General features: G+C 45.0%; 1 protein-coding gene across 3 annotated transcripts in view; it reads right to left on the minus strand.

Annotated features, from left to right (window-relative positions):
• dnaaf9 (dynein axonemal assembly factor 9) overlaps positions 1–17,314 on the minus strand; it is a 174,741-nt gene that overhangs the window by 103,665 nt on the left and 53,762 nt on the right. For 2 of the 3 annotated variants that reach the window (XM_067981140.1, XM_067981025.1), the window contains 3 exons: positions 16,971–17,015; positions 12,828–12,873; positions 10,153–10,264 (listed from right to left, as the gene is read on the minus strand). In XM_067981140.1, coding sequence (XP_067837241.1) covers positions 10,153–10,264; positions 12,828–12,873; positions 16,971–17,015 — 203 coding nt within the window. The remainder of the gene's footprint in view (positions 1–10,152; positions 10,265–12,827; positions 12,874–16,970; positions 17,016–17,314) is intronic. The other variant, XM_067981085.1, reaches the window with a different exon arrangement.

Raw genomic sequence — 17,314 nt, forward strand, 5'->3', positions numbered from 1 at the left:
CTGATCCAAGCTGCTACCCACCATTTTCCTGTCGCTGTATCCAATTACTACTTGGGGGATTCTGGCGTGACTCAATCCGAAGTAATGCTCGAGCAACTAAAAGAAGCAGATTTTGTCACGAAACGCTGACATGTAAGCGGCTCAGGACCAGTAATTGTGGAAGAGGCAAACAGTTAGCATCTATAAGATTCGGATGGATAAGTAACTACAGTAATTACCTCAAAGTACACCAAAAACATAAATAGATCAGAGGATTCATGCAAAATATAAACTGAACAGGTACCATGAGAAACTTCTTTGCTTAAAGAGTTATGATTGGAATAACCTACCAAGAAAGGTAATTAGAGGCAAAAATATAGGGTCATTCAAGATATAATTATTATTTGCAAATGCAAAGGCGGTACTGAAAAAAATTCAAAATACAAACCAGAAAGTAGGGAGATAAACTATAAGTCAAAAGTGGTGGAAGTCCCAAGGGGGTTAGGAAGGCATCTTACATGCTTTAACCATTCGATCATATCAGGGTTGGCACTGTGGTGTTTGGAAAGTCCTCCTGGTAGACCAGGATGAAATAAGCCGCCATTCAGCAGACATCTGGCATCCTCAACAGCAATGGAGTCACACAGATTGCTGTTCCTGAGTCCCCAAGTGGAGTCATTTGTTGCACACCTTACCATTCCAGAACTAAAACGATTGATCTTACGCTAGATATGGCAGCTCAAAGCCAGGTAGTCTCTCAACAAGCTAGGTGATGAGGAAGGAGTTGGTTTTTTTTAAAAAGAGAGATCTGCTCACCGTAATGGGCAGAAAGGACTTCATCAGCCCTGATTATTTTATGTTAAAAATGTTCTCTAACAATTTGCATTTTACCAACTCTAATAATTTTAAGAACCAAAGTGCTTATTCTCTTCACAAATACAATCTAAAATGGATTGCATTCAGGAGAACAGCGTCCACGACACCACACAACCCTGCCACGGTAACCTCTGCAAGACATGCCAGATCATCGACACAGATACCACCATCACACGAGAGGACACCACCCACCAGGTGCACGGTTCATACTCCTGTGACTCGGCCAACGTTGTCTACCTCATACGTTGCAGGAAAGGATGCCCCAGAGCATGGTACATTGGAGAGACCATGCAAACGCTGCGACAACGGATGAACGGACACCGCGCAACAATCGCCAGACAGGAGGGTTCCCTCCCAGTCGGGGAACACTTCAGCAGTCAAGGACATTCAGCCACCGACCTTCGGGTAAGCATACTCTAAGGCGGCCTTCGAGACACTCGACAACGCAAAATCGTCGAGCAGAAATTGATAGCCAAGTTCCGCACCCACGAGGACAGCCTCAACCGGGATCTTGGGTTCATGTCACGCTACACATTACCCCACCAGCGAACAAATGTTATCTGTTTTTAATATAACGGGTCAATTGCTGTCTTTTCCTTCCGGATGTTTCTATGTTTCTCCCTCTCACTCTTTTTTTAATTGGCATCTCCACATCATCTGTTTTTTTAGTTCTGGCCGTTTGTATATTCGGTGGGCCTGCAGGTAACACCTATCTGTCTGAACACTTTGGTTGCCTTGGCAACGGGCAGTTGAAAAGACTCTCTGTAATCACCAGGCATTGTTCTGTGATTTATAAATGCGATAGGTTCGAGGATTTCAGTTCCACATTCACCTGAGGAAGGAGGAAGCCTCCGCAAGCTTGTGGATTTTAAAATAAAATTGTTGGACTATAACTTGGTGTTGTAAAATTGTTTACAACAATCTAAAATAGCAGGTTCCTGTGAAAAGAACTCATTATTCCAAGATTCTACCTTGTAAATATCATGACCGGATGACTAATCTCACTGCAGCATGATTCACTTCAAACAATGCAGGCTAAAAATTGACAAAGAAGAGGTACTTGAAAGGCCAGCTGTACTTAAAGTAGATAAATCACCCAGTCCAGATGGGATGCATCCTACTGAGAGAAGGGTGAAAATTGCAGAGGTACTAGCCATAATCTTCCAAACATCCGTAGATACGGGGGTGGTGCCAGAGGACTGGAGAAGTGCAAATGTTACACCCTTGTTCAAAAAAGGGTGCAAGGATAAACCCAGCAACTATAGGCCAGTCAGTTCAACCTCAGTGGTGGGGAAAACTTTTAGAAACGATAATCCGGGACAGAATTAACATCCACTTGGAAGAGGATGGAGTGATTAGGGAAAGCCAGCATGGATTTGTTAAAGGAAAATAGTGTTTAACTAACTTGATAGAGTTTTTTGATGAAGTTACAAGAGAGGGTATTTTGGATCTGGTAATGGGTAACGAAACAGGATTAATTAACCTCAAAGTAAAAGATCCCTTGGGAAGCAGTGATCGTAACATGATAGAATTTCACATCCAGTTTGAGAGCAAGGATCTTGGGTCTGAAACAACTGTATTAAACTTAAATAAAAGCAATTATAAAGGAATGGGCGAAAGTGGACTGGGTAAACAGATTAGATGGTATAATGATGGATAAGCAGTGGCAAACATTTAAAAAGATAATTTATGACTCTAACCCTAACCCAAATATATCCCTGAGAGAAGACGACTCCACAAAAAGAGTTAACCAACCATGGCTAACGAAGGAAGTAAAGGATGGTATCAGGTTATAAGAAAAAGCATACAGTGTGGCAAAGGTTACTGGTAAGCCCGAAGATTGGGAAAACTTTAAAAACCAGCAAAGGATGACTAAAAGAATAATAAAAAGGGAGAAAATAAATTATGAGAGTAAACAAGCAAGAAATATAAAAACTGACAGTAAAAACTTCTACAAGTATATAAAAAGGAAGAGGGTACCTAAAGTCCCTTAGAGGATGAGACTGGGGAAGTAACAGTGGAAAACAAGGAAATGGCAGAGGAATTGAACAGATATTTTGTATCTGTCTTCACAGTAGAAGGCAGCAATAACATACCAATAATAGTCGATAATCAAGGGGCAAAGGGGAGAGAGGAACTCAAGACAATCCATAGAGAAAAAGTACTAGGTAAATGAATGATTCTAAAAGCTGACAAGTCCCCTGGACATGATTACTTGCACCAGAGGGTCTGAAAGGAGGTGGCGACAGAGATTGTGGATGCATTGGTTGCAATCTTCCAGAATTCACTAGATTCTGGAAAGGTCCCAGCGGATTGGACAACTGCAAATGTAACACCCCGATTCAAGAAGGGAGTGAGACAGAAAGCAGGTAACTACAGACCAGTTAGCCTAACATCTGTCATTGGGAAAATGCTCGAATCCATTATTAAGGAAGTAGTTGCAGGACATTTGGAGACTTATAATACAATCAAGGAGAGTCAACATGGTTTTATGAAGGGGAAATAGTGTCTGACAAATTTATTAGAATTCTTTGAGGAAGTGACAGGCAGGTTGGATAAAGGGAACCAATGGATGCAGTATATTTGGATTTCCAAAAGGCATTCGATAAGGTGCCACATAAAAGATTAATGCACAAGATAAGAGCTCATGGTGTTGGGGGTAATATACTGACATGGATAGAGGATAGACTAACTGACAGAAAACAAAGTCGGGATAAAAGGGTCATTTTCAAAATGGCAATCTGTAACTAGCGGAGTGCCGCAGGGACCAGTGCTGTGGTCTCAACTATTTACAATATATATCAATGACTTGGATGAAGGAACACAGTGTCTTGTGGCCAAATTTGCTGATGATACAAAGATAGGTGGAAAAGCAAGTTGCAATGAGGACACAAAGTATCTGCAAAGGGATATTGACAGGTTAAGTGAACGGGCAAAAATTTGGCAGATGGAATATAATGTGGGAAAATATAAAATCATCCACTTTGGAAAGAAAAATAAAAAAGCAAAATATTATTTGAATGGAAAAATACTACAAAATGCTGTGGTACAGAGGGATCTGGGTGTCCTCGTACATGAGACACACAAAGTCAACATACAGGTGCAGCAGGTAATCCGGAAGGCAAACGGAATATTGGCCTTTATTTCGAGGGGCTTGGAGTATAAAAGCAGGGCTGTCATGCTACAACTGTACAGGGAGCTGGTGAGATCACACCTGGAGTACTGCGTACAGTTCTGGTGCCCTTATTTAAGGAAGGACATACTTGCATTGGAGGCAGTTCAGAGAAGGGTTGTCTTATGAGGAAAGATTGAGCAGGTTGGGTCTATACTCATTGGAGTTTAGAAGAATGAAAGGAGATCTTATTGAAACATACAAGATTCTGAGGGGACTCGATAGGGTAGATGCTGAGAGAATGTTACCCCTCATGGGGGAATCTAAAACGAGGGGCATAGTCTCAGAATAAGGGGTCATCCGTTTAAGACGGAAATGAGGAGGAATTTCTTCTCCCAGAGGGTTGTGAATCTTTGGAATTCTTTACCCCAAAAAGCTGTGGAGGCCGAGTCATTGAATACATTCAAGGCTGAGTTAGACAAATTTTTGATCAGCAAGGGGGGTCAAAGGATATGGGGAAAAGGCAGGAAAGTGGAGTTGAGGTAAAAATCAGATCAGCCACGATCTCGTTAAATGGCGGAGCAGGCTCGAAGGGCCGAATGGCCTACTCCTGCTCCTATCTCTTATGGTCCAGGGTAGATAAGGGCAATGCAGTTGATGTGAAGTGTATATAGACTTTCAAAAGGAGTTTGATGAAGTGCCACGCAGGAAGCTTATCATCAAGATTGCAGCCCATGGAATAAAGGGGGCAGTAACAACATGGATACAGAATTGGCTGAGGGACAAGAAACAGTGTAGTGGTGAACGGTTGCTTTTCAGACTGGAGGAAGGTGTACAGTGGTGTTCCCCAGGGATCAGTGCTGGGACCACTGCTTTTCTTGATATATATTAATGACTTGGGTGTACAGGACACAACTTCAAAATTTGCAGATGTCACAAAACTTGGAAGGGTAGTAAACAGTGAGAAGGATAGTGATAGACTTCAATAGGATATGGACAGGCTGGTGGCATGGGCAGACACATGACAGATGAAATTTAATGCAGAAAAATGCGAAGTGATACATTTCGGTAGGAAGAACGAGGAGAGGCAATATAAACTCGAGGGCACAACTCTAAAAGGGACACAGGAACAGAGAGATCTGGGGGTATCTGTGCACAAATCATCGAAGGTGGCAGGGCAGGTTGAGAAAGCGGAGAAAAAAAACATATGGTATCCTGGGCTTTATAAATAGATGTGGAGATGCCGTTGATGGACTGGGGTTGACAATTTTACAACACCAAGTTATAGTCCAACTATTTTATTTAAAAATCACAAGCCTTCGGAGGCTTCCTCCTTCCTCAGGTGAATGTGGAAATGAAATCCTCGAACCTATCGCATTTATAAATCACAGAACAATAGCTGGTGGTTACAGATAGTCTTTCCAACTGCCCGTTGCCAAGGCAATCAGAGTGTTCAGACAGAGAGGTGTCACCTACAGGGCCACCGAATATACAAATACCAAAAAAAGAGGCGCAGAAACATCCGGAAGGAAGAGGAAGACAGCAAATGACCCGTTACAAAAACTATCTGTTTTTAATGTTCGCTGGTGGGGTTACGTGTAGCGTGACATGAACCCAAGATCCCGGTTGAGGCCGTCCTCATGGGTGCGGAACTTGGCTATCAATTTCTGCTCGACGATTTTGCGTTGTCATGTGTCTCGAAGGCTGCCTTGGGGTACGCTTACCCGAAGGTCGGTGGCTGAATGTCCTTGACTGCTGAAGTGTTCCCCGACTGGGAGGGAACCCTCCTGTCTGGCGATTGTTGCGCGGTGTCCGTTCATCCGTTGTCGCAGCGTCTGTATGGTCTCGCCAATGTACCATGCTCTGGGGCATCCTTTCCTGCAACGTATGAGGTAGACAACGTTGGCCGAGTCACAGGAGTATGAACCATGTACCTGGTGGGTGATGTCCTCTCGTGTGATGGTGGTATCTGTGTCGATGATCTGGCATGTCTTGCAGAGGTTACCGTGGCAGGGATGTGTGGTGTCGTGGACGCTGTTCTCCTGAAAGCTGGGTAATTTGCTGCGAACGATGGTCTGTTTGAGGTTGGGTGGCTGTTTAAAGGCGAGTAGTGGAGGTGTGGGGATGGCCATAGCGAGGTGTTCGTCGTCATTGATGACATGTTGAAGGCTGCGGAGAACATGGTGTAGTTTCTCTGCTCCGGGGAAGTACTGGACGACGAAGGGTACTTTGTTGGTTGCGTCCCGTGTTTGTCTTCTGAGGAGGTCTATGCGATTTTTCGCTGTGGCCCGTCGGAACTGTCGATCGACGAGTCGAGCGTCATATCCCGTTCTTACTAGGGCGTCTTTCAGCGTCTGTAGGTGTCCATCGCATTCCTCCTCGTCTGAGCAGACCCTGTGTATTCGCAGGGCCTGTCCATAGGGGATGGCCTCTTTGACGTGGTTAGGGTGGAAGCTGGAAAAGTGGAGCATCGTGAGGTTGTCCGTCGGCTTGCGGTAGGGTGAGGTGCTGAGGTGCCCGTCTTTGATGGAGATTCCTGTGTCCAAGAAAGAAACTGATTCTGAGGAGTAGTCCATGGTGAGATTGATGGTGGGATGGAACTTGTTGATGTTATCGTGTAGTCTCTTTAGTGATTCCTCGCCGTGGGTCCATAGGAAGAAAATGTCGTCGATGTATCTGGTGTATAGCGTTGGTTGGAGGTCCTGTGCAGTGAAGAAGTCCTGCTCGAACTTGTGCATGAAAATGTTGGCGTATTGGGGTGCGAATTTGGTCCCCATGGCTGTTCCGTGTGTTTGGGTGAAGAACTGGTTATCGAAGGTGAAGACATTGTGATCCAGGATGAAGCGGATGAGTTGTAGGATGGCGTCTGGAGATTGGCTGTTGTTGGTGTTGAGCATTGATGCTGTCGCAGCGATGCCGTCATCGTGGGGGATACTGGTGTAGAGTGCTGAGACGTCCATCGTGGTGAGAAGTGTTCCTGGTTCAACTGGTCCGTGGGTACTGAGTTTTTGTAGGAAGTCTGTAGTGTCGCGACAGAAGCTGGGGGTTCCCTGTACGATGGGTTTCAGGATGCCCTCGATGTATCCAGAGAGGTTCTCACACAGGGTTCCGTTGCCTGATACGATAGGACGTCCGGGTGTGTTGGCTTTGTGTATCTTTGGGAGGCAGTAGAAGTGTCCCACGCGGGGAGTACTCCAGACGCCATCCTACAACTCATCCGCTTCATCCTGGATCACAATGTCTTCACCTTCGATAACCAGTTCTTTACCCCAAACACACGGAACAGCCATGGGGACCAAATTCGCACCCCAATACGCCAACATTTTCATGCACAAGTTCAAGCACGACTTCTTCACTGCACAGGACCTCCAACCAACGCTATACACCAGATACATCGACGACATTTTCTTCCTATGGACCCACGGCGAAGAATCACTAAAAAGACTACATGAGAACATCAACAAGTTCCATCCCACCATCAATCTCACCATGGACAACTCCTCAGAATCAGTTTCTTTCTTGGACACAGGAATCTCCATCAAAGACGGGCACCTCAGCACCTCACTCGACCGCAAGCCCACGGACAACCTCACGATGCTCCACTTTTCCAACTTCCACCCTAACCACGTCAAAGAGGCCATCCCCTATGGACAGGCCCTGCGAATACACAGGGTCTGCTCAGATGAGGAGGAATGCGATGGACACCTACAGACGCTGAAAGACGCCCTAGTACGAACGGGATATGACGCTCGACTCATCGATCGACAGTTCAGACGGGCCACAGCGAAAAATCGCATAGACCTCCTCAGAAGACAAACACGGGACGCAACCAACAGAGTACCCTTCGTCGTCCAGTACTTCCCCGGAGTGGAGAAACTACGCCATGTTCTCCGCAGCCTTCAACATGTCATCAATGACGACGAACACCTCGCTATGGCCATCCCCACACCTCCACTACTCGCCTTTAAACAGCCACCCAACCTCAAACAGACCATTGTTCGCAGCAAATTACCCAGCTTTCAGGAGAACAGCGTCCACGACACCACACAACCCTGCCACGGTAACCTCTGCAAGACATGCCAGATCATCGACACTGATACCACCATCACACGAGAGAACACCACCCACCAGGTGCATGGTTCATACTCCTGTGACTCGGCCAACGTTGTCTACCTCATACGTTGCAGGAAAGGATGCCCCAGAGCATGGTACATTGGCGAGACCATGCAGACGCTGCGACAACGGATGAACGGACACCGCGCAACAATCGCCAGACAGGAGGGTTCCCTCCCAGTCGGGGAACACTTCAGCAGTCAAGGACATTCAGCCACCGACCTTCGGGTAAGCGTACCCCAAGGCGGCCTTCGAGACACACGACAATGCAAAATCGTCGAGCAGAAATTGATAGCCAAGTTCCGCACCCATGAGGACGGCCTCAACCGGGATCTTGGGTTCATGTCACGCTACACGTAACCCCACCAGCGAACAAAAACTATCTGTTTTTAATATAACTGGTCATTTGCTGTCTTTCTCTTCCTTCCGGATGTTTCTGCCTCTCTCTCTGATTTTTTTTGGTATTTGTGTATTCGGTGGCCCTGTAGGTGACACCTCTCTGTCTGAACACTCTGATTGCCTTGGCAACGGGCAGTTAGAAAGACTATCTGTAACCACCAACTATTGTTCTGTGATTTATAAATGCGATAGGTTCGAGGATTTCATTTCCACATTCACCTGAGGAAGGAGGAAGCCTCCGAAAGCTTGTGATTTTCAAATAAAATAGTTGGACTATAACTTGGTGTTGTAAAATTGTTTACAATTTATAAATAGAGGCATAGAATACAAAAGTAAGGAAGTCATGATGAACCTTTATAAAACACTGGTTCAGCCACAACTGGAGTATTGTGCCCAGTTCTAGGTACTGCACTTTAGGAAAGATGTGAAGGCCTTCGAGAGGGTGCAGAAGAGATTTTCCAGAATGATTCCAGGGATGAGAGACTTTAGTTATGTGGATAGACTAGAGAAACTGGGGTTGTTCTCCTTGGAACAGAGACTGTTGCGAGGAGATTTGATAGAGGTATTCAAAATCATGAAGGGTCGAGACAGAGTCGATAGAGAGAAACTGTTCCCATTGGCGGGAGGGTCAAGGACCACAGGACAAAGATGTAAGGTGATTGGCAAAAGAACCAAAGGTGACATGAGGAAAAACTTTTTTTTTTTTAAAAACACAGCCAGTGGTTGGGATCTGGAATGCACTGCCCGAGGGGGTGGTGGAGGCAGATTTAATCATGGCCTTCAAAAAGGGAACTGGATGAGTACTTGAAAGGAAAAAATTTGCAGGGCCAAAAGGAAAGGGCGGGGGAGTGGGACTAGCTGGATTGCTCTTGCATCGAGCTGGCATGAACTCGATGGGCTAAAAGGCCTCCTTCCGTGCTGTAACCTTTCTATGATTCTAGGTGGTTAAAGGTGTATTGGGAGCGTTTTCAATGGTTTATTTCTTCTATCAACATTTTTAAAATTGAGAACCCAAGGTGAAAGGCCAAGGTCCACAGTTGAGAGCACAATCAAGATGAAAAACAAATAGGAGAGAAGGTTAATCAAGCTGCAGTGATCAGTTGACACCAATCTATCTATCTCAGTTTTGAATTTTTCAATTGACCTTGCCTCAACAGCTTTTTGTGGGAGAGAATTCCAGATTTCCACTACCCTGTGTGTGAAAAAGTGCTTCCTGATTTCACTCCTGAATGGCTTAGCTCTAAATTTATGATGGTTAACCCTTATTCCGGATTTCATCCAAGTAGTTGATAGTGAAAAGCTGAGGCCCCAGTACAGATCTGAGGACCACCACTTGTCACACCTTGCCAATCAGAGGATATTACCTTTATCCTTACTCTGTCTCCTACTTCCCAACTAATTACCAACTCATGCCGCAAGATTACCTCCAATTTCTTGCACTTTTATTTTTACTGATAATCACTCGTGTAAAGTTTTAACAAATGCCTTCTGGAAGTCAATATAGACAACATAGTCCCCTGTCCACCATGTTAGTGACGTCCTCAAAAAATTCAACTAGATTAGTCAGACGTGACCTAACTTTCACAGATTGCTCGAAAGCATTCCTTGTTCTTGAATACATCTTCAAAGTTATAGGATGAGAAATGAACTAAATCTAAAATTATTTCACTTACCATTTTCTTTGAGAAACAGCTTTGATTCTAGGAATGATTCAGAAAACACTATGGATCCTAGAGTCCCTTTTCCTCCCATTAAATCTGGAATGTCATACACGGTCATGGATGTCTGCAATTCAATTAGAAACGGAAATGACTCAGTTAGCCAATCTCAAATACAGTGCGGCACATTAAAAAAAAATCAGCAGAGCTTGGAGCTTGATTGCTATCCTGTGATCCTTACTGTCGCGAATGTGAGTGGCCGAGTGACAACGGTGATCTAGCTGTAATGACATCCCCTAAATTATTGAATAACCTGCAAAACCCATCATTCATGCTAATATGTGAAGGGCTCTTCAGGCGAGGAAGCAGAAGGCTATTGCCCATGGATCCACTCCAAATGATGATTTGCAATAGTGGGGCTGGGAAGAGGAGAAACAATTGATTTTTGTTTATAGAATTCAACAGAAATAACTTTTATAAATCTTTCAACCACGTCTGGTGCTTATTCAGAATTACAACTGATATCACAAAAGGTGACAAACACAAAAATAAGGAGCATAATTAACTGTGAAGGAAACTGTAGGCCAAGATAGAATGACATAGACAGGCTAGTGGATTAGGCAGATAGATGTCAGATGAACATTAATGCAAAGCAATGAGACACAACACATTTTAGAAGGAAAAATGAAGAAATACACACAATGGTAAAACTTCAATAGGGTACAGTAGCTTAGTGGTCATGATAGTACACTGGCAACCTAGAGATCTTGAGTCCAATTGCAACCAGGGCAATTTGTGAAACTGAATTCAATAAATCTGGTAATATCAGAAAAATAACAATGAAAGCTGCTTGATCATTGTAAAAAAAAATGATTCATTGAGATCCTTCAGGGAAGGGACCTGCCGTTGCTACCCTCTGATGATTATTCTTGGATGGGCAATACATGTTGCCTGTCCATTGTTGCCCACACCACAAGAATGAATGGTAAAGGAGTTGAACAGCAGACAAACTTAGGGGCTCACATGCAGTACTCACACCAATCCTCGGGACATCCCACTCAGTGCATCTCTCAAGCTTAGAATCACTCCCCTAACTAGTACCTGATGCTTTCTCTCTTGTAGCCAATTCTTTATCTACCAAGGTTTACCTAAGTTACCCATTGCCTTAAGTTTGTGCAATAATTTTTGATGTGGAACTTCAAAGGTTGTTGGAACTCTACATATACTACAGAATAGGGCTTTCCAATGTCCACTTGTGGCCTCACTTCCTAAAAACAGTTTAAGAGGTTGGTCAGGCAGGATCTACCACCTCTGAAACGGTGCCAGGTTATTTTCATATTAGTGCTCCGCAACTTCCATGACTTTTCCAGTTACCTATGTGAGGCAAATGGCCTTAGTTACCCAGGTTTGTTTATCACCTTGTTTGAAAATAGATAGCACCTTAGCTTGTTGCCAATCCAGTGGGATTGCCCTCATATTTATGACAATAGTCATCACTTAGCAGATTTCATCATTTAGCATCCCCACTTATAGTATCTAGCCTCAAGTTTATTGGTTTTGAGCCCTTAAAGCCTTAGACCTCCATGCAAGTGAGATCAAAGGCATTAGGTTCAGTTGTAGAACCTCCGACAAGAACAGTAATAGTCCATTTCGCCCCTCGAGCCTGCTCAATAATTTGATTAGATCATCCACTCCATGTTCCCGCCTTTTCTCCATATCCCTTGACAACCTTACCTAACAAAAATCTATCTATCTCAGTCTTAAAAGCTCAAATTGTCCCACCACCTTCAGCATTTTGGGGAAAAAGGTTATACTGGGACTAGACTATATATATGTTGCAATGCTCTGATAGACCAAAGGGGAGAATGCTAAAGTGATAGCTGTGACAGAGGAAAGATTAAAACAAGGACCAAGCAGGCAAATTTTGAGGAGCTGGGTTCTAAACTGAAGTGCAAGACCTTGAAGTTAGTAATCTCGAGATTACTACGATTATCTTATTGTTCTACGGATGTGGGCAACTCTGCCAATGCATTGCGAGTTACCCTGGGGACATTATCTCGGAGCAGAGTCACATTTAGGCCAGACCTGAAGGAGATTAGTGAACTAGTTTGGTTTTTAACAACAATACAGCAATTTTCCTTGTTTTTTTTGGTGCAGCTCACAAAGTGCCATATTTATTGAATTCAGTTTCATAACTTGCCATGTTGAGATATGAACTTGTAACCTCTGGGTTGCTGGTGCTGTTCCATAACTACAAGACTACCGTACCCTTATCCTGATGCCATTTGTTGAACCAGTCAAGCAGAAGCAGATTGGATCTGTTAACTCAAGGCTAGAGAGATGGTTATTGGTGAGCATTTTTGAAGGGGGACCGGTGTGTAGCAAGAGGCCTGGACTGAATCCAGAGAACGTGAGTTCAAATCACACCATGGCAATTTGAACATTTGAATTCAGTTTAAAATATAATGTGGAAATAGAAAACTGGTATCAATAAAAGTGACCATGAAGCTGTTGGATTGTCAGGACATAAATTCAGCCAAGTATACCATATCTTTACAATGCTATTAATGCAGCTCCTTTGTGAACCCATCAAGCCCAGTTTTTCAAGTTTTTTTTTACACTTGCAACTATTTTTTGGGGGAGATGGCAGGGAAGAGAAAGAGAAATGCAACACACTAATAATAACTTACTGTTTTAATGAGGAATTTGCTTGTGTGGCTATCCAGTGAGATGACCCTGGAAACAAATAGCATAAAACCACTTTAAAAGGCCGTGTGTCAAAGAAATCTTTCATAAATTGTGAAAACTACAATTAATTACCATTTCGATTGGTAGTTGGTGTCTTCAAAGCCTAATTAATTCACTATTGGAGTCCACAGTAACCTCTGCTAGTCACTATGGCTTCCAACAGTAACCTGCCTCCAAAGGTTCTCTGAGCAAAGTAGCTTTGAGGTAGATAACACAATGCTGGCTTTTTAAGTTTAATCATAACCCAAACATTCCAGCACATCAAAACCAGAAATAACCAAAATGAGGAATAAGCTGAAAAGTGTTAGTCAGTTTTAAAGCTCTCTTTTACAGCTGTGCACAGCAGAAACTCAGGTAGAAGAGTACATAATGCACCACATAGGGACTTGCAGTGGTAGCATATGGTTGCACTTTTGCAACTCCCCATCTTGGCCAGGCTACCAGATGTGATGATACAGAAAGAGCAGGAAATAAAGTAGCACTGCATTAAAAATACAGGTTACTTGCTCATCCTCTTTAACTCTCCCTATACCACACAACATCCCACACAAGGACACCTGCTCCTTAACCTCTGCCAAATGCATTCTTGAGGAACACGGGGCAGTTTATTTTTATTCGTTCATGGGATGTGGGCATCGCTGGCGAGGCCGGCATTTATTGCCCATCCCTAATTGCCCTTGAGAAGGTGGTGGTAAGCCGCCTTCTTGAACAGCTGCAGTCCATTTAGTGAAGGTTCTCCCAGTGCTGTTAGGAAGGGAGTTCCAGGATTTTGACCCAGCGACGATGAAGGAACGGCGATATATTTCCAAGTCGGGATGGTGTGTGACTTGGAGGGGAACGTGCAGGTGGTGTTGTTCCCATGTACCTGCTGCTCTTGTCCTTCTAGGTGGTGGAGGTTGTGGGTTTGGGAGGTGCTGTCGAAGAAGCATAGGCGAGTTGCTGCAGTGCATCCTGTGGATGGTACACACTGCAGCCACTGTGCGCCGGTGGTGAAGGGAGTGAATGTTTAGAGTGGTGGATAGGGTGCCAATCAAGCGGGCTGCTTTGTCTTGGATGGTGTCAAGCTTGAGTGTTGTTGGAGCTGCACTCATCCATGCAAGTAGATAGTATTCCATCACACTCCTGACTTGTGCCTTGTAGATGGTGGAAAGGCTTTGGGGAGTCAGGAGGTGAGTCACTCGCCGCAGAACACCCAGCCTCTGACCTGCTCTTGTAGCCACAGTATTGAGATGGCTGGTCCAGTTAAGTTTCTGGTCAATGGTGACCACCAGGATGCTGATGGTGGGGGATTCGGCGATGGTAATGCCGTTGAATGTCAAGGGGAGATGGTGAGAGACTCTCTTGTTGGAGATGGTGAGAGACTCTCTTGTTGGAGATGGTCATTGCTTGGCACTTTTTTGGCGCGAATGTTACTTGCCACTTATCAGCCCAAGCCTGGATGTTGTCCAGGTCTTGCTGCATGCGGACTCGGACTGCTTCATTATCTAAGGGGTTGCGAATGGAACCGAACACTGTGCAATCATCAGTGAACATCCCCATTTCTGACCTTATGATGGAGGGAAGGTCATTCATGAAGCAGCTGAAGATGGTTGGGCCCAGGACACTGCCTTGAGGAACTCCTGCAGCAATGTCCTGGGGCTGAGATGATTGGCCACCAACAACCACTACCATCTTCCTTTGTGCTAGGTATGACTCCAGGCACTGGAGAGTTTTCCCCCTGATTCCCATTGACTTCAATTTTACTAGGGCTCCTTGGTGCCACACTCGGTCAAATGCTGCCTTGATGTCAAGGGCAGTCACTCTCACCTCACCTCTGGAATTCAGCTCTTTTGTCCATGTTTGGACCAAGGCTGTAATGAGGTCTGGAGCCAAGTGGTCCTGGCAGAACCCAAACTGAGCATCGGTGAGCAGGTTATTGGTAAGTGCCGCTTGATAGCACTGTCGATGACACCTTCCATCACTTTGCTGATGATTAAGAGCAGACTGAATGGGGTGGTAATTGGCCGGATTGGATTTGTCCTGCTTTTTGTGGACAGGACATACCTGGGCAATTTTCCACATTGTCAGGTAGATGCCAGTGTTGTAGCTATACTGGAACAACTTGGCTAGAGGCGCAGCTAGTTCTGGAGCACAAGTCTTCAGCACTACAGCCGGGATGTTGTCGGGGCCCATAGCCTTTGCTACATCCGGTGCACTCAGCCATTTCTTGATATCACGTGGAGTGAATCGAATTGGCCAAGACTGGCTTCTGTGATGGTGGGGACATCGGAAGGAGGCTGAGATGGATCATCCACTCAGCACTTCTGGCTGAAGATGGTTGCAAACGCTTCAGCCTTGTCTTTTGCACTCACGTGCTGGACTCCGCCATCATTGAGGATGGGGATGTTTGCAGAGCCTCCTCCTCCCGTTAGTTGTTCAATTGTCCATCACCATTCACGACTGAATGTGGCAGGACTGCAGAGCTTTGATCTGATTCATTGGTTGTGGAATCGCTTAGCTCTGTCTGTGGCATGTTGCTTTCACTGTTTAGCATGCATGTAAGTCCTGAGTTGCAGCTTCACCAGGTTGGTACCTCATTTTTAGGTACGCCTGGTGATGCTCCTGGCATGCTCTTCTACACTCCTCATTGAAACAGGGTTGATCCCCTGGCTTGTTGGTAACGGTAGAGTGAGGAATATGCCGGGCCATGAGGTTACAGATTGTGCTGGAATACAATTCTGCTGCTGCTGATGGTGCACAGCGCCTCATGGATGCCCAGTTTTGAGCTGCTCGATCTGTTCTGAATCTATCCCATTTAGCACAGGTGGTAGTGCCACACAACACGTTGGATGGCGTCCTCAGTGCGAAGACGGCACTTCGTCTCCACGAGGACTGTGCGGTGGTCACTCCTACCAATACTGTCATGGACAGATGCATCTGCGACAGGTAGATTGGTGAGGACGAGGTCAAGTAAGTTTTTCCCTCACCACCTGCCGCAGGCCCAGTCCAGCAGCTATGTCCTTCAGGACTCGACCAGCTCGGTCAGTAGTGGTGCTACCGAGCCACTCTTGGTGATGGATATCGAAGTCGCCCACCCAGAGTACATTCTGTGCCCTTGCTACCCTCAGTGCTTCCTCCAAGTGGTGTTCAACATGGAGGAGGACTGATTCATCAGCTGAGGGAGGGCGGTAGGTGGTAATCAGCATGAAGTTTCCTTGCCCATGTTTGACCTGATGCCATGAGATTTCATGAGGTCCGGAGTCAATGTTGAGGACTCCCAGGGCCACTCCCTCCTGACTGTATATCACTGTACCGCCACCTCTGGCAGGTCTGTCCCGCCGGTGGGACAGGACATACCCAGGGATGGTGATGGAAGAGTCTGGGACGTTGGCTGAAAGGTATGATGCTGAGAGTATGGCTATGTCAGGCTGTTGCTTGACTAGTCTGTGGGACAGCTCTCCCAATTTTGGCACAAGTCCCCAAAATTGGGGAGTTAGTGAGGAGGATTTTGCAGGGTCGACTGGGCTTGGTTTGCCTTTGTCGTGTCTGTGCCTAGTGGTCCAATGCCAGGTGGTCGTCCAGTTTTATTCTTGTGACTTTCTTTAGCGAGATTTTACAACTGAGTGGCTTGCTAGGCCATTTCAGAGGGCAATTGAGAATCAACCACATTGCTGTGGGTCTGGAGTCACATATCGGCCAGACCGGGTAAGGACGGCAGGTTTCCTTCCCTAACGGACATTAGTGAACCAGATGGGATTTTAACAACAAAAAGCTAGCCCAAAAACTACAATTGCCACACCTGAATTTAGTGATGAGTACATGTTTAGGCTGAGGTTGCATTGCATTCTGGGATCAACAGAGGCGACCATAAATTAGAATGGCCAATCAAAATATATCCTCCAACTGCACTATCTAGCTTTCGTGAAACTCAAGTACACCAAAAAAGTAGTAACTGAAGTACAACTAAATTAAAGAGAGCAAGCTGTAGGGCACAAAGCATTGGTTTTCCACCCAAAGTTTATGAGTGGAAAATTAGACCTGTCGTCTGTACATGTAAAGCCAGAGAGTTTTAGAAAACAATGCTAAGCACGAAAAACAATACTAACCTCCCCTGGCTATTCACAGCTTGAATAAGGAAGGACAATTTTGATCTGCAGGCAAAATACATAACAGTTACCAAAAATCTTTTGTTTAAAGTGCTCAATCAAAATAAAAATCAATGCCAGCAGCTTTCTTCCTAATCAGGGATTAAAAAGGTGACAGAATGCTTCCCGACTTGAAATTGAAAGAAACTTGGGGTTACGCCTGTGCTTTTAGGTACTTACTTAAATACCTAGTTTAAAAAGTACCAGTGTAAATGCCAGAATCACGAATTATTCATATGAATTTCAGCACTTTGTAACATTAGATATCAAACTCCAATATGGTTCCATGTTAAAACTACTGCTGG

Source organism: Heptranchias perlo, chromosome 1 (assembly GCF_035084215.1).
Source record: "Heptranchias perlo isolate sHepPer1 chromosome 1, sHepPer1.hap1, whole genome shotgun sequence".
Classification (NCBI taxonomy): Eukaryota; Metazoa; Chordata; class Chondrichthyes; order Hexanchiformes; family Hexanchidae; genus Heptranchias; species Heptranchias perlo.